The following is a 26349-nucleotide window of genomic DNA, read 5'->3' as shown; positions in this document are numbered from 1 at the left end:
AGCAGGCAGGAGGTGGAACAGATCTGAAGGGCACAGCAGCGCTGCCCCACCGTGACTAACACACCCCTGGTGCCGCAGTGCACCCAGCTTGTACTTCACACCAGAGAAACAGAAATGAAAAGAAACAGGTCAGTGATGCCAGGCAGGTGCAAACTCTGAGATAAAACCACCTCTGAAACAGGGTAGCAATAGGAAGGTAAAAGAGTTCTCGTTATCAGTTATGAATCAGGTGAATTTCAGCTCGTTCAGGGCTGCTGGCTGGGAAGGCACAGGAAAATGAGCAGCAGAACATTCCTGAGAACAGGCGGTGCTGCTGCAGGAAGTGCAAACCCAGAGCCACGAGTGCTTCTGAGCAGTGCCTCTGCTCACAGCTCCACAGCTGAGCACATTCCTGCAATGCACACTAAAGAGCCTCCTAAATGAGCCAGTCCTTTATCAGGATAATGAATAATTCCAGCCTAGTGTTTCAGGTTGTTCTCATTTGTACCAAGCATGTATTTGCCTGCTGAATAGAAAGTCCAGCCAAGTTTAAGGTACAGACAGGCAGAAATAATAACCCTGTACATCTGAATAGCACTTGTGGTCATCAGTGCAAGACTAATTAATACAACTACTTTGGAATCTTACTTTGACTTCCAAAGAGGGCACTACACAAACATGATACAGTTGTTTATGAAGACCTTTGTATGGCAAAAAAACCCCAAACTAATACAAACCAAAGATGCTATGGATACTAACTACCTGGACCACTTCTTTCCTCAAAAAAATTCTACAACCAAAAAGATTTGACATTTTTAATAATTAAAGTGTCTGTTTTAGAAGCAGATATTTCATTTCAAGCAATTCAGTTTTTGCATATATCCTTTTTTAAGCCATCTTTTATGCAGAAAAGGAGCTGCCATCATAGGAGTGTGTTACAGGCAAATGTTAATGCCCTTGATGTATTTCATTTTAGAGACTCAAACCCCTCCATTCCTTTGTTCAGTTTTCAGAACAGGATACTTGATTCTGAAAAAGAAGCTCTAAAATTCTCATGCTTGTGTCACTAAACCCAGATTAACATAATCCTGGCTGCTGTGCATCACTGGAACACCTCATTAGCTTCACTTCTAAGTACATTAGCCCAGGACCTAACATTAAATAACCGAGTTATTTAACAGTAATTATTTCATTGTGTTTCCTGCACTTAATTAGTAAATAAAGATGCAGACACCAGCAGCAAAAGGCACTGAGCTGTCCCACCTGAGAGGGAAGCCCTGGAGCTCTGCTCACAACTGGCCATTTCCCTCTCCCAGTGCTGGGCACTGGGAACTCCATCATTTGCTCTCTGAACATCCCAGTCACTTCTGATTGTCCCGTTGTTTCTGTGGAACATTATGGGATGGATAAAACCCATCTGCCAGGGCAGCCACACAGGGAAGCCCAAGGTTCAACAGGAACAAGAAAAAATGGTTTCCTCCATCTCAGTCCAGTGCCCAGCTCACACACAGAGAACTCTGCTCCACTAAGCTGAGATGATAACAAGCTTCTTATGCCAGCTTAATATAAGAATATTTGTACAAAAATAAGTGTAAGCATTGGACATAATATAGCAATCACTCTGAAGAAATTCTAACAAGCTGCTGCCAAGCAGCTCCTTTTGTTTATTATAGATCATATTAAAAAAGAAAAAATTACTGGGTAAGTGATATACAAAGAACTGGAAGGTTTTTTTCCCCAAGTTATTGTTGGAAAGAAATGATGAATTATATTAACATGATCTACCACTTTATTTACTAATGTGAGTTTACAATACACCACCTAAAAACCTGCAACAACATCCAAAGACTTTTAAAACTGCTATAAAAATTACATACTTGTCGTTTTGGATGTTTTTATCACTGTTTAAACACTGGATGTGTTTATCCAGTAAGTTGCCCTTAACTGCTCTTGTGCAGGGAAATTATATTTTTTGAATACTTGAAAGCTTAATTACTAATCAACAATGGATGTAACGTTGTAAATCTCCAAGTTTGCTGTGTCGTGCTCCAGAACAATTACATGATGCAGCTGTGGGGTCCCTCACAAACATAACCTCACCACAGTGAACACTGCAAAATGTTTTCTGGAATGGGAGAACAAGGAAGATCCGAGCTGTTGTTTGTTCATATAAGGAACACAACAGAGAGCCAATGAAGTTTTCACTGATATGCAGAAGTATCTGCTGAGGTTCTGACTCATAAGCAGCTTGCTGCTATATTTAGCAGCAGAGGAATGTTTACTTGATTACCTCTCCTATAACAACAAACAAGATTTTACTGAAATCTGTGGAATGCACTGTTAAAGATTTCAGAGTGTGTGACATAATGAATGCAAAGCCCAAGACCCCCAATTAACCAAAGAACCCATTATAAAACTTAAAATAACCTCTCAGTTGATAGAAACTGGGAGTTGTTCACAATTATGTCATCTCCCTTATCTAAACTTCATAGGGCCAGAACATTTTTACCTCGAGTCAGTCGCCATGACCAATGCCCATGTAATTGTATTAAGGGATTCTGTGATCTCAGATGAGGCCTCCCAAACACTCCTCAACCCCAAACCCAAGCCCTGCAGCCTGGAATTACTGAATTTTATATTAGAAAGCAAATCTAGATAAGATTTTTTTAAAAAAGTTAACCAGTCCTGAGCCCTGTGGTGTCACCCTGTGTCCCTCCAGCTCAGCCAAAGGGAATTTTGGGCACTGCTCTGTATCAAGATTTATTCTGCCTTCTCCTGTTGGAGCACACTGCAGCCACGGCTTGTTTAACCAGCTGCCAATTAGAAATAAATATAGTTTTGTATTGCTAGGAAAAAACTCAAGGAACACCGGTTTACGCAGAAAAAGCCATGATGTTCTGGAAGCCACCTAAGCAGATTCTTAGCTATAGATACTGGCCGGGGACAGGCATCTGGTTGTGAAGGAGACAATAAATGGGTTTGGTAAAGCACAGATTGACTTTGGAAAAATAATTTCAAGAGTTAATTTAACAGGTTAACCATGCCTAATCAGATTACACTAGGATTGAATTAGTGGAGCACAAAGAGAAATTTGAGTCATCCTAACACAACAGGATTTCATTAATTACCTAAGAGTTTCAAAAAACTGGTCTACAACTACACTAGGTTCATAAACAAAAAAGGAAATAACTAACAAAACCACAAATGCCCTTTTGAATTCACAGGATGACCTAAACCCATGAGCTTATTTTAAATACTACATTACAATGCAAGATGGACCAGAAATAAACAAAAACATTCCTCTTGACTTCAACTGATTGGTCTGAAAGTAATTAAATCCAGGAAAGCTCTTCTGCTGCTATAAAAGGACTGGATGCTGATATTTCCCATGCAAGTGAGACAAAAGCCATGGCCCTGTATAATTACAAACACAGGCCGAGAGTGCTGCTGAAGCACAGCCTCCATCACTGCCTGGGGCTCTGCTCAGCCACCCTCAGCAGAGACCACACAAACATCAAATGCCAGCAGCTTCAAAACATAACGCAGTAACTTAAAAGCAGAATTTGGATTAAATAAGTTATTTCATCAGGAGCAGCACACTCACCTGCTAATAAAACACATGGAAAATCCTTGCTGGCCACACAAAACTCCTGGGAGATAAAAAAAAAGAGTTTTTTTCTGGCTGAAGCATTATCATTGCTATGTAGATACCGTTCATGAAGTTGTGCCTATTTTCACTTAATTTCTTATTAACATTTTCCCCTTTTTAATCCTTAAAGCACCAAAAAGCCAAGCTCAGGCTGTAATTGTGCCTTCTCCCCTCCTCTGGTTGTGGTTTGCAGCCCTCTCAAAGGGTTCTTCAAAGAGGGGCAACTTCCTGCAGAGCAGGGGGGTGGCTCCTGAGCTGGGAAGGGGCTTCTCACTCCTCTTCCTCACCAGTCCCTCCTCTTGCACCACTGCAGGTGTTTCTGAGAGCACATGATAGGCAGGCACAGGGGATTGAGCAAAAATCAGCCTTTTTTTCAAGTAAGGAAAATTTTAACCCCGATCAATTTTGCAATCCCCTTAACACCAGTCACATGAGCATTTGGTGTGCACAAAAGCACCAGGAGACAGGAAAGGGTAACGGGCAGAAACAAAAGAATCAAATTCCTTTCACAGCAGTCCTAATGTTCTAAAGCGGTACCAAAGACAAAATAAAATCTGAAGTAACTTCCAGCTAATAACATTCCATGAGCAGAATTATACATAGAAAAGGAAAAAAGGAAACTTTACAGCAAAAATCCCCCCAACAAGCAACAACCATTTACATCACAGAACCCCAAATTCCAGCAGAGACAGAGGCCAGAGAGCTCCGTGCCAGTTCCAGCCCTTTAGCCTGCAGGGAAAGCACTCAGTGAAGTCTGGAATGAGCTTCTGGTCCAGCTGGGAAAGCCTGACCTTTCCTGTGCCATCAGACACCCTCAGCAGGTGACACAGCCACCCCTGGGCTCCCTCTTGCTGCTGCTGGATCTCTTGCTGACTGTCTCTTGAGGACAGTCTCACCTCTCTCCAGCCCTCTGTGAAGATTACAGTGCTCTCTCCTCTGCACTTTAACTCTCTCTTGCTATGTTCTCCTTGGACAATTTCATCCACACATCCACACATTTCCATACCATTTCTATCTGAAATTTTAAGACTATCAAAAACACCGTGTTCTTAAAAAAAAAAAAGGATAATAACCATTCCTGCAAATGGAACCTATACTCTCCTACACGTGAAACTTGCATTTTTTGTCCTGTCCTTATCACTGGAGCTGTGTCACCTTCCTGTACTGGAACAAGCATCTGCCAGGTGCTTGGGCTCACGTTCCTCCAGAGAGGCCTGTGCAGGACAGGGATTTGCATTGGCATCTTTGGGTTCATACTGAGGACTCAATAAAGAACATGCTGACGAAGAGTTCTGACCCAGAAACAGGCAATAATATCCACTGATATGGCTGACGAGCTTAACCTGCCCCCAGCCTTTGGACTTTGCCCTCTTTGCACAATTTCTGTTGGTCTTCAAGCACAGGGCTGGGAACTGGGGCAGCCTGGTGCTCAGGGCTGGTCCCTGAGTCAGTGAGGCACAGGAAAGGATAAAAACCCTGCCAATTTTCACAATATCAACTGTCACACCTCACAAACCAGAGCACTGGTAGTGAAGAGTTAAAGGTGAGAGAATAGTACTGGTAATCCCTCACTGCCACATTTGTGCCCATTTGTGCCAGAGCTGGGGACACTGCAGGTGAGGATTGGCTCAGCAGACTGACCTGGCAGAGAACTATTTTTTTTTTATTATTATTAATTTTTTATTATTAATTTTGTATCACAAAAAAACACTAAGGCTAAACAAATCTGCATGTGGATAAAGTGAGGGCACTGCCACCCTCAGAGTCACCTCTTCTTACACAAATCAAGTCTAATGTGTTTTGTCTTGGGCCAAGCCTCCAACTCATCTTCAGCCACTTGTGTGATCAAAAATAGACAATTGTGCGTGTGCAGGAGAAGATCAGAGTTAATCTTGCTGCTCATTATTTTAGCCCATGCCATCTTCATTCTTTTAGAAAAAGGACTAAGTGGACAAGCAAAGAATTTTGATTATTGCTTTTCACAAGTAAGTTCAGTGTGAGCAATATTTAAGGAACTAACAGAGACAAAAGGAAGAATAATTCAGAACAAACCAAAAATGTAGAAGAAGAGCAGCTCCTTGTTTTCTGCAGTATTTTACACAGTCCCATTCTGCTGGAACTGTGCTGGATAACAAGGATGTATATTTGACTTCAGAGTCAGGTTTTTCCCTCACAAAAGGTAAACATGCAGTTGATTTCAGTGAAAGTTACTAAAGACTCTTAAGTTAAACCCAAATATTGAGTGAACCAAGATCAACATAGGGAGTATACCAAAAACATCCCTGCTGAGCATAATTCTTCTCATTCCTCAAAGCTGCAATACCTGCTTTTCAAGGTATTTACCTCTGTCAGTCATTTAAATGACATGATGAAATTATATAATAAAATCAGTTTACATACTAAATAACTGCATCATACCACTGGAAAGAAGCTGTTTAAATGATCCCACTGTTAGCTCCTGTAAAAGGACACACCTGTAAAATGTGTCCCTTTCTTTCTTGTCCCCAAAATGGGCTTTAGTGGAGTTAGCATGGGAAAAGTTAGCAAAGGAGAAACCTCTGGTGCAGGTGTGGCGATGGCAGTCCCTCCATACACCCCCAATAAATGACAGGACCTACCCACAGGGCAGAAGAGTTAATACAAAGTAAAAATCCTTCCCTTTCTAGTAAGTGCAGCTGTTATTGATATGCTGAACAGGCAATGGCCATGGGTGAGCATTCCACAAGTTTTTATCTAATTCTTCCATTGAACAATTTGAACAAAGATTTCTAACCATGATCTTAACTTTAATCAGGCCAATTTTTGTCCATCTGCCTGGGAGCTCCTCATTAGCATTACTAATGGCTTCACCATGTGCATTATTTCCATCCAAATGAACTTTATTTCCACCCAGAAATCTGCTTGTTGAAGTATGTGCTACGGAGAGAGACATTTCAAGCTACTCCATTGATAATTATTCATTCCCTGCACTGTAGAATTCTTATTTGTTAGGGCTTTGTGTCATGTACAGAAATGATAAACACTGTGATAGAGCTTTCTTTGTGGACAAAATAAATAAAATAGGAAAGTTCCCAGCCTGACCATTAAATGCCCAGTTTGGTTCTGTTGTGCTTTGAGCAGCCCTGGGCAGCTATAGAAATGTGGTTTATTGAGAAAATTGCTGTGGTATTATCCATGTGGTATTATATTTTCACAGTTTTTGTGAAAAGCTGTGAAGATGTATAAAAGCAGGATAAACAGAAACATCTCTAGTGCTGGATGTGGTCAAGGGAAGCCTTGTAGTAAATAAAAAGAGTTTATTTTGAACTCTTCAGTCATGTTTGAGAAGCAAATTGTGCTGGGAGATACGAACATCAAAAGGTATTTTGTAAACAATTTGGGGAAGATCCCACAGCAAGATAAGCTGTGAGCTCCTTCATGGGGCTGTGGGAGATGTGCAGAACAGAGAGGAAAAGCCTCCAGGAGCCTTCGAGGGGAAAATGAAAGTCCCAGTGGGAAGAAACAGCTTTTCAGTTTCCTCCTGCAGAAGTGCAGTGACAGAACTGCACTGTCAGAGTCAGATGAAACAGAGGTGCTGGGTGCCTAAAACACCAGGATGACAGAGAAAGAGTGAAAAATGAGCAGCTTTTACTGAGACCTTGAATACTCTATTTAAATCCACAGTTACTGTTGGGATTTGACTCTAAGTCAAAAAGATGTACTATATTGTAAAAAATTGTAACTAGGGTAGCACACACGAGTAAGAATAATTGTATGTTTAAAAACTGGAATACAGTGTTTAGCGGCAATGTTAATTTTTTTTTCTCTCTGTACAGATTATCTCCAGTTCTTTCAGGCTTGGAAGAAAACACATAAAGTATTATGAGACATAAATGTGTTTTATTAACATTGAACAGTTGTGTTCCAGAATATAAAATGTTGGGGGAAAATAGAAGTATTAATGCAAAAATTTCTGATCATTCTATGGAATAGGATATTGAAAGGTAAAGAGAAAAAAGATAATCAATTATTAACTGATTACCATTACTTCATTTATCAGCAGTTTGCTTAGTTTTTCTTGTGGGAAAAGTCAAAAATTAAGCAAAATTTTTTTTTGTATTTTTTACATTGTCCCCTGAAATAACCCTGTGCTATTTTCTATACATTCCTTGTTTCTAAAAACATGAATGAAGCAAGAACTATGTTTTCTTACTGTTCTGCTAAAATCTGAAAGCAGACAATCTTTTGGAGAAGGTAAACCTCATTGGGATCTAGAATTATAGACTGAGGGGTCAAAACAGAGAAAAGAGTGACAAGACAATTCACCTAAATCAGTTCACTGCTTCAAGGAGGGGAAATGCTTCTAACAAGGAGATAACAAATTTGGAAAATATAAACCTAAAAACTTTACTGATGCTTTGTTTCCTAAGTATTAGGGGAGCCTGGCCTGGAGTAAATTAAAATCTCTAATGATTTTTTTTTCCAGATTAAAACAATTATTCAGTTTAATGAAAAAAGTCTCTTAACACAAGTAAACTTCATAATTTTACTGTATCATTTGATAATGGCGGAGCTCGCCCAGCTTTGGATTTTAAATGAGACCTGGATTCCGTCAGCCAGGTTGAACTGGAGGTTTGTTGTAAGCACAATCACCTCCCCAACATATTCCACATGAAATCTTTCCTAAACAATAGGTGGGAAACTCAACTTCCTCTTCCTACAAGGCAAAACGTGTCAGTTATCTTGGACCTGGAAAGTTTAAATCCCACTAAATGAGCTGTGGGGCAGCCATCTCACAGCTGGTTAAAAACAAACTGCAGCCAGGGAGAGTTAAACTTGCTGAAGTGTCATCCTGAGCCATTTAAAAGCATGTTTAGAATCTGCCATGGTTTTAATTAACATTTGTTAAAAGGTTAATGTAAGATGTTTTAATGTACCTTCGAATCACTAACAAATTTTATACCTGTGATAGTAACTTCTTATGGCTTTATTTACCCAAACACTACAGAGTGCTCAGTTATTGCCTCCAGAAAGCCAGGAAATTATGGTTTAGATTAAATAAAGTTTTAGCAAACAAATAATTCATGGAATTATCAATGGGTGGATTTTCTCTGGATTCGAGTTTGCAAATAAATAATATTTATTAAGTAGTCTAAGAGAGTATTGTTTAGGGAGTTCTGTCAATAGAGACTATCTATTCATATGCAATTAACGCTCTTCATTTATTTTAATTGCTTAGCAGTTAATACTTCTAATCCTATTTTCCCACCTGTTAAGATAAGCCATTCAACCCCACGCTTTCCTTGTTATTTACCACATTCTCATGCACTGTCAACAAGCTTAGACTGATTTCCATCTGAAGGTAAACTCAGGAATTTTTAAAAATTCCCAAATGTAAATCGATTCCAACTAAAACTGCAAAAAGGAGGAAGAGACAGGAGAGTAAACATTGACTGCAGTGATGGCACTGATGAAGAAGAGAGAAAAGCTCCAGAAAAGCTTCCAGCTGAACAGAGCAGGGAAGGATTGTGGTGTGTTCTGTGTGGTGCAGCGGTTGTGCTAATGACATGGAATTGCTGGATGAAAAGCTGGGAATGTACTGCTGGGTGACTTAGCAACATATTTCCTGTTTGTGGTTAAGTTAAATACTGTGTGTTTTCTCTTCTGGTAGCATACAGTGTAATTACTTTTTTCTTTTTTTTTCCTTTTCTTTTCTCTCCAGTGCAGTTAGGACAAAGGCTACAACACTGTTAACTTTCTTCCTCAGTCCTAGAAATGTGGAGACCAGAACATTTCCCAGGGACTGAAAACTGAATCGCTGCTCTGGTGATCTGTCAACTGCACTTTTCAAGCAGAAGCCTGTGCCTTGTCTGGCAAATGGAAATTCTACCACTGAACTACAAATTCTCACAAATCCAGAATCATTTTCCTTTTTGGATGTACTTGGAGTGAGTGCCAAGCCTGCATGACTGAACTTTTGGTCTGTTTAGAGGCAGGGAGTTAAGAGCTGTAAGATCTCAGATTGCTGGGTTAGCCAGTCATCCCCAGAGGCCGATTTCATCAGTTCAGATATAACATCATGCAGGTTTTGGGGATGCTCAGAGTGCCTCATGCTTATCAGTGTCTGATCATTCTGCTGTCAGGTAATTGTGTGGTCTCTGAGCTGCTGTGGTTGTGTGCCTGAATGGGACTGAGATTGCACGTAAGGAGAAATGTCAGCACCTCCAGAGCAGCAGCTTTTTGGAGTTCCATGTTTGCAGTGTTGTGAAATGATATTTGTAATAAATAGTTCTGAATCCATTTGCTTCAGAGATGAAGCCAAGTTAAGAACAGTTTGTACAACTACTCGTTTCCACCCTCAGGCCACACTGTTGCTCTCGGAGTGGAGCCAAAATACTGCATTGCAGTGTCTGCCAAAATGAGGTTTGTCTGCCTGCCTTAGGCAGAGCTGTGGTTTTCTGGAGGGTTTTTTCTTTCATTCATTTTGGTGTTGAGGGGCTTTTCCCTGTAAATTTTTCCTAATTGGGATAGCTACGTTATTTTCCTTCACTCCTTTTGCTTGGAACTACCTGCAGAGTTAAATGGTCATAAAGGTCCTCAGCTCAAACATGGAATATTTGCTTCTCAGTCCTGGAAACTGGAGTGGGGTGGGGGAAGAACACTAAAACGCAGCAGTATGACTAAAAACATTTTCAAAAAGAAAACAACAGGCTCTAACTTCTGCTGTGAAGTGGATCTAATGGCACTTGATCTATGGCAAGCTTTTCAAAAACAGGTCTCCAGCAAATCCTGGAGCAATATTTTGTACAATACAAACAATTTTAAGCCACAGCTGAAAACTCTAAATGGAGACTTGCAAAGCATTTGTAAATCAGAGTTAAAAAAAAGAAATAACTCTGGTAAGCAAGCAGCCATCTGTCCCAGGAGAGCAGGCAAACCCAGGAAGGGGAACCAAGAGCAGCTGTGGGATGACTTCATCACATGGTGCAGCTGCAGCCTGATGGTTGCACATCTTTTCTGCATCCCTCAGACAACGGCACATTCATTACAATGTACAGCAAATCCTCTGGGATGTTTTCATGATGTGTGGTGTCCCCACACCTGACTTCAGTGGGTTTTTATCATATTTCACTAAAATCAGGAACACAATCTGAATTCTACTCCACCAAAACTAAACGAACTCAAGGCCTGCCTGCACATCTGCTCAGTTTTCTCGATTTCTCACATGTGCACTTGCTTTCACTCACACCACAAATTATTTTTGGCATGTTGTGCCCGCTGCTCCTGATTCTTAGAGGTCAGTGAATGTAAAGGTTTCACTGAAGAACACTTGGCTAGGGCAGGATGAGCAGCATCGTGGCAAGTTTAGAACATTTGAGGATAAAAAGTTCTTGAGCACTTAAGAAGTTATACTGAACAAATAGTGCTACAGAATTTGGTTTAAAATCTCTTCAATTTGTGCACAGAGATGCCAGGCTGTTGGAAGTTCTCTGTTTTCCATGAATCTGGACTGACTGAACTTTGTGCTCCAGATATGGGTGCTGCTTAATAAAGAAAAATAGAGACAGCAGAGAAAACCCAAAATGCTCATTAGAGCTAATTGAAAAGAAGAAAAAACCAGATTGGAGCATTTCTTTTAAACAAACCATTGTTAAACTGGTGCTGTAGCATGATATCCTGTCAACTATAAATGGATGTAGTTGGAAATAACACATTGCCTGATATTGCAAACAAGTGATTAAATTAATGATTACTTGATTAATTTCATCATTACAACTTAGGTATGGTTAAGATGGTATCATAAACTATGTCCAAGTTATTGTTAAAATGAACAGAATGAGAAAAAGGAAGATTTATACAGGAAAGAAGAGATGGATCTCAAAGGAAATTTTAGAACAGAGCAGCAAGGCAGAGCTGGCCTATTTTATAAATTCCTGACTTCTGCTGCCAAGATTCTACTTTCATTTCATGACACCTGCCAGTTTTAGAGCTGTCCTTTTATTTGAAAGCTGGCATTGTCAGATTTTATCAATGGGTTTTCATAGCTGGATTTAAAAGGTAAATATTTCCCCCAGCACTCTGGTAAGCCTCAGAGAGTCACGAGAAATGGAGAGAGTCCCCTGAATCTCAGGCTTTGTATCACTGTGTGTGTATTAGAGATCAGAAATTCACTATTGTGCCTTGTTTGCCTTTTGGGACTCACTCCTAGAGGGCAACAAACTCATACATTTGTATCTGAACGTGAGCTCCAAAGGATCGCCCTTGTCCCACCAAAACAACAGATCATCATGGTGTTCGTGACTGCTTTTTCAACATCATTTAGCAGGTATACATTCACCTACACCAACACAGAATGTGTATTATCTTTCTTTTAAAAATAGCAATAATATTGAAATGAAGACATCTGTCAACATGACACCTTTAATAATCAGACATGACCCGTGGTTTTCCTCTGTGCTCACACAGAGCACCCTGAGAATCCTTCAGCTTACACAGCCAGCTTGGCCGAAGGGATTCTGGAATCCACAGAAAAGGTTTAAACAGTTTTTCCTTGTTGTAACCCCTGGGCACGGGCAGACGAGTCAGATATTTCAGATATTGTTCAGCCTGGAGGAGAGAGAGGCAGCTTTGGGTGCTCCCAGCACCGGCCGGGAGCGTTCACCAAACACCGGGCACGACAATTTACAAGGGCAGTAGTGACAGCACACGGGGGAACGGGTTCAAAGTGGAAGAACGAAGGTTTCAATTCGATATTAGGTGGAAATCCTCCCCTGTGCGCATGGGGCGGCCTTAGCACAGCTGTGCCTGCCCCCGCACCCCGGGCCGTGCCCAGGTGAGACGGGCACTGCACACACCTGTGCCAGCGGCACGTCCCCCCGCCCGTGGGGGGCTGGAAGGCCGGGCAGAGCTCGGCCCCTCCCAGCGCACCGTGCCCTAACCCGGCCGGGCTGTTGGCCGGGCCCGGCCCCGCTCCGGGGGCGTTCCGAGCGCCCCTCACGGCTCCGCCATTTGCCGCCGCAGGGCGCAGGCGCGCGCCGCCCGCTCAGGCGCGGTGGCTCGGGCGGGCCGTGCGCGTGCGCGGCGGGGCCGGGGGGAGCAGCGGAGCCGCCCCGGGCGGAGCGGGCGCGGGGGGCCCATGGGGCCGGTGCGGCCGTGAGCGCTCGGCTCGGCCCGGCTCGGCTCGGCCCGGCCCGGCGGGGCAGCCCCGCGCAGCCATGGACGGACACGCGGCCCCGGGCGCGGGCGGCGAGGAGCCGCTGAGCTCCGGCAGGATGAACGCGAAGCGCGGCGGGCGCGCCGCGGAAGAGGAGAGCCGGAACAAGCCCAAGCTGGTGAGCGCCCCGGGAGGCGGGCGGGGAGCGGCCCCGGCTCGGGCGGCTGCCGGAGCAGGCAGCGAGGGGCGGGGGAGCCTTCCCGGGCACTGGGGGCTCCGTGCGGGCTCCGGCGCTCCCGGAGGGGCAGCGCCCGGAGCGGCCGGGCCGCGGAGCCGCTGCTCGGGGCTGTGGGGGCTGAATTCCCACGCTCGGGAGGGGACAGGGACAGCGACAGGAACGGGGACAGCGGCAGGAACAGGGACAGCGCCAGGGACAGCGCCAGGGACAGGGACAGCGGCAGGGACAGCGGCAGGGACAGCGGCAGCCTCTGCCCCGGGTGCGGCCGCTCCGGCTGAAGCATCCAGAACGCGGTGCCAGCCACGTGCTGCCCAATGGAGCCTCGCTTAATGGGAAAACAATTTAACAAACTGGGTGGTGTCTGATGGGCTTTTGGAACGTGAATCCTCTCTAGCATTGCAGTTTGCTTATAATGGCTGTGCTCTTTGGTTTTTATTTTTTTTTGTTGACAAAGCTGATAAGTCGAAATGCAGGTGGAGTTGAAGGCAGCATCCTTGGGTTGTGTCACGGTTCGTAAATGCTGCAGTAGCAAAAGCCGCTAGTGTGGCAGTGTTTGCCTGTAATTGTTTACTTCTGTCGGTTGCACGTGTTGAATCGACCCCATGTAGCTCGGCTCTGGGTTGTATTTCCAAGAGCAACAGTGTAGCACTTATAACTCCCTGGGTCTTCTCCTTAGAGAGAGTGCTAAAGTTACAAACTTTGTTTAACCTGTTGCAAGGGCTTTCCCCGACTCTGGTAAAACTCACTCAGTATTGAAGTTCTCCCACCGTGTGTTCCTTTCAGTGAGTATAGAGCTTTTAGATAATCAGCCTGACAACTGCAGTTTGGGTTCTTGTTGTTTGTTTGGGGTTTTTTCTTGTTTTGTTTGGTTTTTTTGTTGTTGTTGAACATGAAATTAGCAGATGGGGAAGTTGGTAAATACATAACATTGAGGCATAGAAAAATTACTGAAAGTTACGATTGTTTCAGAGGATGACAGTCAGAAAATGAATGACTTGAACTGCACTTGGATTGAAACTGACAGTGTATCTTGGCAAAAGATACAAAATGTGGTGTCTTGTTTTGTTTCATGGTGTTATTGGAAACAAACTCGTGTTTCCTTGCATAGGATCAACTTTGTATAAACAGCACCTTTGGGTGTGTTTATACTACCCCTACTATTTCCTGCTAAAGTACCTAAGGAGGCTGCTTGGAGATTCCTGCAGGGAACTGATTCAGAAATCACTCAGGGAAGTGCTTCTGTTGGGAGCTGTGAACATCAATTTGAATTTTGCTCTAGCAGAAGAGAACTCTGTTCTGATAGAAACACATAATTTGAAAAATCAAAGTGAAATGAGCTCAAAATTGGATTGAACAGGATGACTATTTCCATTGCATGGTCTAGTCACTTATTTTAGAATCACTAGAATAAACTTCCATTGTTCCATTGAGTGGAAAAAAAGAACATTATGTTAATATTTGCCTTCATTCACAGCAGTATGCTTTTGTTTCTTGCGGGGGTGGATGATTGCAGTCCAGCAGCACCCTGGATCAGAGCAGGGATATGTTGCTCAAATCAGAGCCTTCTAAAAGATAGTTTTGCCCTGGGGTAAGTGACTGGCCTCTGATGGAATAACTGAGTGAGTGGGTTGAATAGGAAAGCAGATTTTTTTCACTCTGGACATGATGTGCACAAATGGTGTATGAACCTGACACGAACAGAGATTTACTTTGAGGGAGAAAAAGGGCTGGCATTCAGGTATGCTTTAAATTGTGACTGGGCAGCCAGATTTACCAATTACTGCCAAGGGTTTGTAAGGGAAGAGCAAGCCTGTAATCAGGGAAAGGCTCCATCCATTATACAGGGGAGTAATCCTAGGCAATTTTGCTGGCTTTAATTTGAATGAGGAGTTGGTTCTGCTGGGGTGGCAATGTCCCCAGGCGCTGGGAGAACACTCTTACTTGCACCTCATCCCTGTTCTCTTCATTGTGCAGGTAGATTAAGGGTTTGGGCCTTGTGGCAGAGAAGCCACGCTGTTGGTGCTGTGCTGAGTTGTCACTGAGCTCACACACCAAGCTCCTCACAGCTGGGCGTGGAGATTTTCTGGGTTCATCTTTGTAACTTACAATTCATCGAGTTTCAGTGGAGTTGCAGAGATGAATCAACCTGCGCTCCCTGTCATGTGCTGGGTGTAATTCAAGGAGCTCAGCGTGCTGACAGGAGTGTGCCTCCTCCCAGAACTTATTTCACACATCCAGGGGAGTGCTGAGCAAGGGCTTGCTGGGAGGGGGTGCACAGCTACTCACAGAGGAGAAAGTATTTTTGGTGCCTGGCACAGCAAATGAGACAAATCCTTGGGAAGAAGTCCAGAGGAATGATGTTTTTATGATAAAAATGGCTCTAGGTGACAGAGGGACTGAAGTTGTTATCCTGAGGGAAGGGAAACTGGAATAGAAAGGTGGAAGGGTTTTATTTCCTTGTTCTCTTCATCTGAAAGTAAAAGGTGTGCAGTGCTGCTTGGCCTGCAGAGGTGCAGTGCTTTGTTTGGTGGGGTTTTGAAGGGCTGCAGCCTGATCAGTGGCATTTTCCTGATGGACAGGAAGCAGGACTGGGCTGTTGAGGGAGAATCTGTGCTGGGAAGGAAAACAATGCTTTAAAGTATTTCTCTGTAAGACAATTGACTATACACACCAAGTAATTAAAGGTGAGCGGTATCAGAACTACTAATTCATTTATTTTCTGCTGTAGGTAGTTGGGAGAGGTGTTCAGGTTTCATGCAATTTGTTGGATGTGACTGAGCTGCACAATGAGAATTTAGTTCTAGTTTTTGTAGTAGTAGTGTGTAAACTGGAGTATTTTACTGAAGTTTGATATCAGTGTTAAGAGCACCTGGACCCAGCTGCTGCTGAGGGAGCTCTGGTTGGGTGTTTTGGGTTTGGTTTTTTCCCTCTTTTTTTTTTTTTCTGGCTTAAGGACTAGAGATTGGAATAAGTGCCTGGTATTTTTGTCGTCATTTTTGTTTACAGTGAAATGGGCGAAAAAAAATCTAGATTGTTTTGGCAAACAATCATCTGATCTCACGTCAGCCCTGAGAATAGGCTGGCAGGAGGTGGCAGGGAGCAGTTCCATGGGTTTGGCAACATGCTAATTTGCTTGTTTTAAAGCATGCCTGTTCTGCTAGGGCAAACAGACTAAATTAAGGTTGTCAGGGAGATTGCTGGGATTCCTCTGTTGGTTAATGCTTAACTCAGATGTTCTTTGCTCTCCTCCACACTTCAGTCACATGGGAAATAGATAATTCTGTCAGGGACCTAGGACTGGGAAGTGCTTGAGAGTGTCAGCTCTGGTTTGACAGAGCTGGGGTCGCTTACCAAGGGCCTGGCAAGCTGAGCATCTTTTTGGTTGAGAAGGTGAAGTCAGACTTTTGATGGAAGTTCATGGCAGAAGAAGGGAGGACAGATCATAAAAAGGAGCTGGAGACGAGACTAAAAGGGGAAGATGATTTGGAGGATGAAGAAGCATTTGTTGGTCAGGGATGCTGAAATCACTGTTGTTGGAGGTTTTCAAGTTCTGAACCTGGGTAGAGTCTCTAGCATGCTGATGTGAATTTGGTGGGTGACCCTGCTTTTTGGGCTGCCCTGAGAAAAGAATGAGATCCTTTCAAACATCTGTGGTTCTGTGAGTCAGCGCTTGAAAAGAGGTGCTGCAACAGGATTTGGGGTGCTCTGGCAGTGGTGGAGTACTGCCTAACTAGAAATTAACATGGCCAGTGGTTTTTGGTGGTGTTTTTAATTCCAGCCAACATCTCGTGTCACTTTAGGGTTAGCAGAATGGTGGCCAGGAGATGCTAACACTCAGTGCTTCACCCCAGGTCCCCTCCAGGTCTGTGTGGGAGCTGTGCAGTGCAGGATTCTCCACTTCCTACAGACCCCATTGCTGAAAGGGGCTGCCTTCGCAGTGTGATGTGGCCTTTCAAATCAGATTAGGAGGAAGATGTTGTGTAACTCGCAAAACAAATAGGGGAAGAGAGCACTCCTTTAATTGGAGAGCAAGTGGATTTGGTGATTCACCCAGGGAGCATCTCATATTTTGTTTTAAAAGCAGAAATTGTTTGTGCTTAACACTGAAGTCTTTTAAACCTCGTGAGCTTTGAGAAAAGCTAGGAACTCAACATGCTGACTAATGTGCCACAACCTGGCATCAAACAGTGGGATAAAAGTTTTTATGGAGTCACTTTAAACCTGAAGTAAGCTGAGTATGCCTGGGAGAGGTTTGTGCTGCACCACCCAGAGCAGTGCAGGAGTGGAGTGATTTAAATGTGCCTATCAGTCCTTGTCAGACTGTGCTGCAGGACCCACAAAAAAAAAAGGGCAGTGTTCTTCTTGCATGACTCCTTTAGATATCTGTGCACTGCATATGTGACCTATGAGTCAGGTTGAGCAGAGATTTTTGGCAATCAAATCAAATGTCTTAGGTTTGAAATCATAGTGTCTCTGAGGGGAGTCTGGGTATGCCTGCAGAGAGTTCTTGTTTCAGGTGTATGCTTGAGGAAGAACTGCACCAAAATTCTCATGTTCTAAAAGAGTCTTGGTATTATTAGTTCAAAGTCAGGATATTCCAACAAGTGAAGCTGTCCTGGGGTGACTTTATGGTGCTTACATCCCCATTGGTCTGTTTAACCCAGAAATAAGTTTTGCACCTTTAAGACTGGTTCTGAGAGCAAAGAGGGGGGAAGAAGGACACAGTTTTTCTCCCAAATTTGCTCTAAAGCAGGACAGAAGTTATCAAGGGTGCAACCATTACTGAAGTGTAGAATTAATGTCTTCTGGAGCTTCTGTTGCTTGGAGTTATCCCGGTCAGGCCCTGCTGCTGCCAGGAGGGTAGGGCAGGCTTGGTGCTGGTGTTTGGGTAAATGCTGGAGCTTTTCATGGGAGTCGCTGTTGACACCGTGTAAGTGAGGTGATAGAGACAGTGATAAGCCTGTCTGTGGTAATTAAACTTCCTGAACTACTCCTTGTGAGACAAAGCTGCCGAGCACTTCTGTACACTACAGGAAGCTTTGCAAAGAGCAGATTCCACCCAGGCCGGGTGAAGGGCAGCTGTGGGGACTGGCAGTGTGCACAGCAGATGGGAGTGATGCTTTCTGACACTGCAGGCAGCGTGGTGCTGAGTGTTCGAGTGTTCAGGGATGAGCTTTGGTTCTGGTGAGCCAGCAGAAGGAAAAGATCTGCCTCTCCCCATGGAGTGGGCTACAAGATGACTTCATGTTGTCTTCATCCTTTGCAGTTCTCTAGAGTAAACAGTAAAGCAGTAATGGCTAATAACACCCTCTGATTCTTTTCATCCTTGTCCAAATTCAGAGTACAACAAGCAATGTCAGTTGCTGCTGGAGCAACTGTCAATTTCAGTTTGTTCTTCATCGGTTTGCTTGTCCAACCTTGAAGCACAAGAAGTTAGGAAATTACTCAAATGAATGGTTTTAGCAGTTGCTTGCAGCTTTTATATCATTATTCCTTACCAAAAAAAAAAATGCAGTAACTTTGTTTAGGAGGAAATAAGGTTTTTTTCCTTAAAATCAGCTATGGTGGTAGAGCAGATCATTTTGAGAGATTGAAACGAAAAACCTTCTTTAGTATTTGTGTAGCAATTGATAAAGTTCCAGGTAGATAAAGGTAACTTGTCTTAAACTTGCATATTGGTTTTATATCAAACTGATGCTCAAATCTCGTGAGTGAAGTGGTTTTTGCTGCAGCATTGGAGGAGTGAGCACCCCAAGGATTCCCAGCTGCACCTGTAGCTTCCTGGCAGGTAGCTAGGTGGGATGCTGTGTGACACAAGTAGCACTAACACAGCCTGCAAGGCAAATGTTATACCTGCTAACAATAAATTGTGTGGGAGAAAGGGGTGCCAGGTAAAGAATTGGATTTTTTGGGGAGCAGTGTGGCTGCAGCACTCTCCCTGCTCCCCTTGGTGCCATCAGTTTTGTGTGGTAGTGGGACAGACAAGGTCGTGAAATGAACCTGGCAGAACCAGGTAAATCATGGACTCTTCTGATTTATAGAACTGGAGAAATACCTTGAAAATTCAGTTCTGGAACAAGGCACACATGGGAATTGTATGGTTTGCTGCAGCTCCTGAAGGATTTTGGTTCACCTGGGTGTGGTGATATTTGGCCTGAAGGTGTAGTGCAGAGTGTAATGTCACCACACCTTCTGTGTTGTGTAAGGCAGCAATGTTCTCAGGAGTTTCTCATGGATACAGGCTCCTCCCCTGTGTCAGGAAAGCCTCAGAGTGAGACAAGGGCAGTGTCCAGGTGCTGCTTGTGGCAGGCAGCTTTCTTGTGAGGCTGCCGTCCTGTGAGTGATCCTCAGAGAAAATCACTGGAGACAAGAGGATGTTGGAGAAAATGATGAATATGGAGAATGGCTGATGTGTCTGCTGCCTGCAAGTGTGCTTTGTATAGTGCTACTAGAAATATTTTCAATTTGTAACAGTTTAAACTTGCCTCAAAGGCAAAAAATATTAGTGTAAAAGTGACTGATTAAAAATAATGTCATTGGGAAAAGTACTGCCATGTATTCCTTAGTGACTTTTGTGTGTGTAAATATATATTATTAACACACTTACTGCTGCCCTACTTTTTGTAGAAATATGAACTTTTCTTTTTATAACAAGACCCCATTTACACATTTAGTTTGTCCCATTGAGTCAGAATAAATACAGAAGAACTTGCTTGAGGGTTGTGAAACTTTTAGTGTTGCTACCTCAAAGTTTAGAACAAGAACAAGTTTAGAAAAAGTTTCTAAAAATACAGATTTAAAATATTTGGGGAACAGTGCTGTAGAATCCCAACCCCTGGTGCTGCAGGACTGTTGCTCTTCAGCCAGGAGAGCAGCAGCTGTAATTTTAGGTTCCAAAGACCAAGAGAATTGCAGGATTGGTGGGTGCAGGTTTGAGGGACACAGGCCTGGTTCTTTGTGCAGGGGTTAGCTGGTCAAACATTAATAACTTTGTCCTGGCTGGAGTCACATGAACACACTGCTCCATACTACGTGTGCAGGCATGAAGGTGAGAGAAAATAACCTGGGACCTTCAGTGTCCCTGTGGACACCTTTTTGTCACAAGTAGTTGGTTATGTGCTCACACAGGCTCTGTACAAATTCGGTTTGGGCTCAGGGATGCTGCAACAAGACAAAATAAGTACTTGGTCAGGAGAAGTGTTAGTTCTGCAGTTCATTACTCCTTAATATGGTGAGAGCTAATGATGGCTGTTATAATGATCTTTAAGGACGCCTGTGGTTTAGTGGTTTTTAATGAGTGTAGCTTTGTCAGGAACAAATACAAAGCCAACATGAGATTCATTAGATGCTAGCCCCTAATAACAGAATACAAGCTGTTAATTCTTGTGCAGTATAAAGTTTTTTGCTTTTCTGTCTGCACTTTGGTTCTTCATGTTCTTTCTCTCGCTGTGAATTATTTTTGGCTATTAAATTTGAGTAACTTCTGAAGTACTTTGGTTTCATAATGGAGCTGTGCTGGATGTTTGCATTTGTAATTGTGTGAGTACACGAGTAGATGAGAACTTGACAGAAGTGGTTGTGTGTCCCAGTTGTATCAGAACAGGGAAGAATTTCCATAAAGAAGGAAGAAGACACCAGCACATCAGGCTGAGAATATGCACTGGTGCCATGTATGTTTGAATTTTTGTGCCAACCACATTTAGTGGGTGAATGAGAAACAAAAGGTTTGAGCACAGAGCCTTGAGCTCAAGGGGTAACCCCACGTTAGATGGCCAAGTTCCACAGCTGGCACTGGAGCTGAGCTCTCTGCCATCCTCCAGGCTGGCCCTGCCCCTCCTGGGGAGCTCCACAGTAACTTTGTCTGATTTGTACACACTGAAGGAAATTGTACAGTGACCAATTCACAGCACTGGATTTGGTTTTCATCCTCCAGTTTATTGTAGCTTGGTGGAGATGTTCCCAAACTAGAAAGGTGAAGAGTGCAGCAGAAGGGTTTGGTGAAGTTTCTGCCTGAAAACCAGAAAGGCAATTTGCATTTTTGATATGCATTCATATCTCAACTTCAGACAAAGTTTGGGTGGATAGGAAAGGCTTCCTAAATCCATTAAGGTTCGTTTATAGTGTTCTGTGATTCAGACTAATTGCTGAATGCCTCCTAAGATAAGCACTAATCCCATCAGTTAACATTTGATATTTCAAAAGAATTGTTTTGTGAAAAACCTTTATGAAGTTCATATGAGTGTTCTGGGGTAGCCAAAGCACACTGAACACTTTAAGATAAACCCTTTTTTACCCTTCCTCATCTCCTTTAGCAGAAAATAAGAGTCTCCATGATCTGACAGGTTTCTCTAATTGTCCTGAATTCCAGTTTCTTCTTAATAGGGACCCTCACGATACCCTGGGATTCCTCATTATTAAGTACAATGTAATTCTTCTCTGTCCACCTGGTGCTTCATTTCCTACTTCCCCAAAGAACAAATAATCTTCGAAGGATGCTGTTATAAACAGGAAAGAATAGGGAAGAGAACAGGAAGGCCTCGAGTGTGACACAGCAGCTCTACATTGTCCAACCCAATATTCTTTGCCTGTTGAGGTACATTATGGTCCATGCCTGTGGAAATTGTTTAACCTTGAATTTCAGTTCTGTGAGGAAAAGCCAGAGTTCCCTGCTATGGCCGCAGCACTACTCATTTTTCCAAGTTTTAAGGGAGAAAAAAGTGGCTTTACCCTCAACTATTGTAAGGCAGGGATCAAACACTGCTCTGATTAAGGACTTGCTCTTTACTAGTAGGTCTGTCTTGGAAGACAGACAAGATTATTGTAAGAAGTTGTTGACATGATCCCTGTGACCATGTTCCAAGTCTGCTGAGTACAAAGTGAATGTTCTTCACAAGGAATTCCAGCTCCTTTGGCTCACTGCCCCCCTTCTGCTGCCAGTTTGTTTGTGGGTTGGATTTTCTTACTACTTACAAAACAACCCAAACAAAGCAGATACACATGTTCTCACTTTCTCAGAGTCTACCAAAGGCAATCTATTCCATTTCCAAGGAGCTGCCCAGTATCCAGTGAAGCTCCTGCAGCTTGCTGTGGGTGTTCTGCTGTATTTTTAAGTGTATCAGTCCTCTCCCAACAGAAGCATTCTGCCAGTTTAACTTCTCAAATGGTTTCGTGGGAAAATCCAAATGGAGTCTGACACTTATTTCAGTGTTTACTGTACCCACAAGAGCAAGAGATGTTCTACACAACCACCAGAATGCAGTGAAAGATCTTACCAAATCTATCTCTGCATGGAACAGCAAGAGAAATTTACAGAAGCTGAGCCTCTCCCTGTGCAGGGCTGTTGGGCTAACTTTGCATATACTGTCGTAGAGGAAGTAAGCTGAAATGAAAAAAAAAAAGTGTGTAAGTGAAGAAATTTCTCAAAGCAGTTTCTGCTTCAATTTGTAAGATAATTTCAAACCAGCTCTTTCAAGTCAAGTTGCTCCTCTTGAGAGAAAATACTTGTGTTACAACAAAAGATTAATTTCAGGTTCAAGGTGTGTGATTGTGGTTAAAAGGGTAAAAACTAGGACTGCAGTTCAGTCAGAGCAAAGGTGACTCTTGTCACGATGAAAAGGCTTTTCTTGAGAAGGTGAGGCATGAAAGGATTCCTGCTGTCACCCCTCTTCACTGACCCACCTCAGAGCTGAGGAGCAGCTCCCCCTGAGCCCCCCAGTGTGTCTGAATGAAAAGCTCAGCACCTGCACCCAGGAGGGCCAGGAGCTGGGGCCAGAGGGGAGAATTCAGTGCACATCAAGTATTGCTATCAGCAAAACTGCTGTGTGCTCCCCCTGGGATGGGAGCCAAGAGCTCCATCCCACTGCTTGTACCCGAGCATAAAATCGAGACAAAGTCTGCACTTACTACGTCAGGAATTGTTTTGACATAGTTTTTCCAGTTTAACTGTTCCAGAATATTTCAAAAGCACTTCACAATAATATTATACCAAAAAAGCAAAAGCCAAGTTCCCTAAAATCTCAAAGCTCAAGTGAACCACATTTCTGAAGGGCAGCAGAGATCCAGTGCTGAGCATGGTTCTGCTAGGCACACTTTGCAGGAAATCAACTTAGCTCTTTCCAAAGTCTAATTTGCAAAAGTTCTAACAGCAAACTGTTGATAGTATGAAGTGAGGAATGTAGAAGCTGTAGAGCATTCTGAGGAGAGACTGTTTTTGTGTTGTGAAAATGATGCTGTCTCTAATGAAGAGCATGCTGCACCTCCGCACTGCCCTTTGCCAGATGCTCAGAGCAGTCCTGTGCTGCAGGATGCCCAGGTGCCCGAGCAGGAGCCAGCTCCTGCCTGTGCCCAGGGCTGCGGGGGGCTCTGCAGCTGCCTGGCAGGGATGTGAGCCCTGCTGGACTGGCACCTCCTCTGATACAGCTGCTGTGGAGACTTGATGGGAAGTGCTTGGATTTCAGCTGTGCCTCTGGAAAATGCCAGCACTTCCTTAATCTGCCTCTGCTCTGGCAGACGTTGCTGCAGTTGTCCCACTGATCTGAGTCCCTGCTGCCACCCTTGCCCTGTGCCTCACACTCAGCAATTCTTTTGGCTTAGACTGACATGGAGCTGCAGCTTTTGGGAAAAAAGCCTATCACTTTCTTCTGTTTTTTAAAGTTTACTTTCAATGAGCACCAAGAAAACGTTGTCTGAAACAAACTCTTCAAAACAGCGGTGGCAGTTTGAGCTTCAAATTATATATATATATATATATATATAAGTTAGTTCAGATGTCTTCCTCAACTCTTTGTATCTTCAGTTACAAAGCTGATGCAATTGACTGTTTGTTTACATTGATTTTGTTTTTCCAATTTCTGAATTAATTTGCTTCTTTACAAAACTTCAGTCCCTGGCATTTGTGAGGGAAGTGTCTGATATGATTCCCATGCCTCTGGCATGTGTTCCTCCCCTTCTGTTCCGGAGCACTGCTGAGGCATCTCCCAGCAGGTGATTAAGGATTGGTGCCCTCTGCTGTTAATGATTTACCAGCCTGGCTGACCCTCGGGCTTTATTTAGCATGAGGAATCATCAGACTTATTTCTGGAGCATTGCTCATTTGTGGATGGTCATTCTCTTTGGGAAGAAGTGGAGAAATTGGGCAAAGCTGGCAGCTTCCCTCTGGGGCTGGTGCCATCCTGCCCTGACTCAGGGGTGCCAGCAGTTCTCCATCTGCATTTTGGCAGCCCCTGGTTCCCTCCATGCTCAGGTTCTAGGCTGAGCCTTAATTTAAAACACTGAATAATGCACATTGAAGGAGTTTGTGAGGCAAGCAGCTGCAAGGCAAACAAGATTTTTTCCATATGGTGTCACATAGCCCAAATGTAAATGTACAACAATAGCAACAAAACCATTGGTATTGCTCAATTCAAGTGTTTTGGAGAAAGCAGATGGATTACAACAGTCATTTCAAGGTTTTTCTGAAAGCATGGTGAATGCTTCTCAAAGTGTGAAAAATATTATACTAAAGCAAACATTAGTAATAAAATTAGTAAAAAAAAATTTACAAAATGTCTGGTATACTTCATCATGGGTAAAGATCTTGAAAGGCCTAAATGAGTGTGCAGTCCTGGTTTCTGCACATCAGCTTCTATAGCTTGGGTATCTTTTCACCATTTCCTAGGTGCCTTTTTAGATTTAATTGCAAAACTGAATATGTTAACAGATGGTTAAATTGTCTAATGGGAACATTATTCATTCTCTGAACTGAAGAACAGAGGTTGTGGGAGTGAGTTCTATTTTGTGACTAAGACCTAGATTCAAGATGCAGACAACTTTTTGTACTTCAAATATCAACCAGTTTGGGGTTTGTCCCTTTAAACTCCTATGGGAAGTTACTCCTTTCCTGCTTGTATTCAAATTAAAAAGCTCTTGTCCTTGAGTGGAGCTTTACCATGGCTTTTGCAGGTGTTGAAGTCAAGGTAAATTTTAGAAAACAGCAATATCAGCACAGTAAAGAAAGAAAAACCAAGGAAACAACAAAACAAACCATGAAAGCTGAGAGAAGGCCAAGTTTCTGGTTGGTACCCCTGGAGAATGAGCTTTGCTGGGAGCAGTGGGAGCTGCTCCCAGGGTTGCAGCCTGGGTGCAGAAATGGGTGTTCCAGCACACCACGGTTTGCCTGGGCAGTGGAGTGAAAATTGCTGTTTAGTTTAGAAGTTACCCAGCTGATCACTGTTCATTCTGCGTGTGGTGATCTGGGAGTTACTGCTGATTTGATTTTTGTGGTGAGACTCCTGAGTGTAGCAATTAAGAGCATGGGAAAGTAATACTTAAATATAATCAATCCATGTAAATGCACCTCAGTGTACAACTCATGGCCAGCTTAAGTGATTTGGAAGGTTTTATTAAAACACAAGTTAGAAAAAGGTATGAAAAAGTAGACTTGCTGTGAGTTTTGTATTAAAAGTTGATGCAATCACTTCAAGTAATTGAATGTGACATTGTTGCTGCTGTAGCCTGCATTGTTTGCATGAGGAAGCAGTAATTTTTGCATCAGGAAATGTGTGATCCACAAATATCTTTCTACTGTTTTCATGTGCAAGATTTCAATTACTCTGAATATTAACTTGGCTGAGACCTTTTGAGATAAAGGAATTGTCTGGTGCAGGTGCATTAGTATATGCTATTATTTTTGTGTGATTTACTGTCATGATCTGTCTGTGCTTATTAAAGTAGCCAAATACACAGTAAACTAAGACTGGGAAGAGTGAATAGAAAATATATTAACTGTTGATGGACTGGGAAGGCTGTGTTTGAAAGGGAGAAGCTCTGTCACTTAAATCTTCTAAGCACAGAATTAAATCCATCAGTAGGAAATAGTTCTCTGGTATAGATGCTGAAGAAATTCTGTGCTTTGTGTTGACATTATAACTAGGAGAGAGATGATCTACAGCTGTCTTAAATTGTATATGTGTTTATAGATATGAAAGTTAATTTGATATCCCTTATCTGCAGGTGTTTCCTCAGGGATTTTTGTGAAGCTTTTCCCTTGGGCTGCTCCTGCAAACAGGGACTCAGTGTCTTTAACAAGCTAGGAAGGTATCGATTTTTCTGTCTTGTGTTGCTCTGGGTGTCTCATAGATGGCAGAAAGAATAATGCTAGAGGACTACAGAATCTACAATATCTTAAATTTCCTTCTAGGGAGGTAAACTACTTTTGGGTTACGTTCTGAAATCAGCCTGGAATCGCGATTTCTTTGTTAGTACAAGAGATTGTCAAAATTGTGTGAGGATCTGTGGGTACAGAAGTGCCTTGACTTTGCCTCCAGCTACTTGCAGCGTCTCTCCTACCTGTTAAATGTGCTCCTTATCTCG

General features: G+C 43.1%; 1 protein-coding gene and 2 long non-coding RNA genes across 6 annotated transcripts in view; 1 reads left to right on the top strand and 2 right to left on the bottom strand.

The window, feature by feature from the left end:
• LOC135304232 (uncharacterized) overlaps positions 1-3948 on the bottom strand; it is a 295038-nt gene extending 291090 nt beyond the window's left edge. The window contains exon 1 of the long non-coding RNA XR_010365651.1: positions 3584-3948. This is a non-coding gene — a long non-coding RNA (uncharacterized LOC135304232). The remainder of the gene's footprint in view (positions 1-3583) is intronic.
• Positions 3949-11538: 7590 nt separating this feature from the next.
• Positions 11539-12512, bottom strand: LOC135304077 (uncharacterized). Its single transcript, XR_010365506.1, has 2 exons — positions 12463-12512; positions 11539-12214 (listed from the first exon to the last, which is right to left on the bottom strand). It is a non-coding gene; the product is annotated as an uncharacterized LOC135304077 (long non-coding RNA).
• Positions 12513-12679: 167 nt separating this feature from the next.
• DIAPH2 (diaphanous related formin 2) overlaps positions 12680-26349 on the top strand; it is a 167851-nt gene continuing 154181 nt past the window's right edge. For all 4 annotated transcript variants that reach the window (XM_064426472.1, XM_064426471.1, XM_064426470.1 and 1 more), the window contains exon 1: positions 12680-12939. In XM_064426472.1, the coding sequence (XP_064282542.1) occupies positions 12823-12939 (117 nt within the window). In that variant the 5' untranslated portion in view covers positions 12680-12822. The remainder of the gene's footprint in view (positions 12940-26349) is intronic.

The sequence above is a fragment of the Passer domesticus genome, chromosome 7 (assembly GCF_036417665.1).
Source record: "Passer domesticus isolate bPasDom1 chromosome 7, bPasDom1.hap1, whole genome shotgun sequence".
In the NCBI taxonomy this organism is placed as follows: domain Eukaryota; kingdom Metazoa; phylum Chordata; class Aves; order Passeriformes; family Passeridae; genus Passer; species Passer domesticus.
Note: the sequence above shows the minus strand (reverse complement) of the source record. Positions and strands in the feature narration are given on the sequence as shown.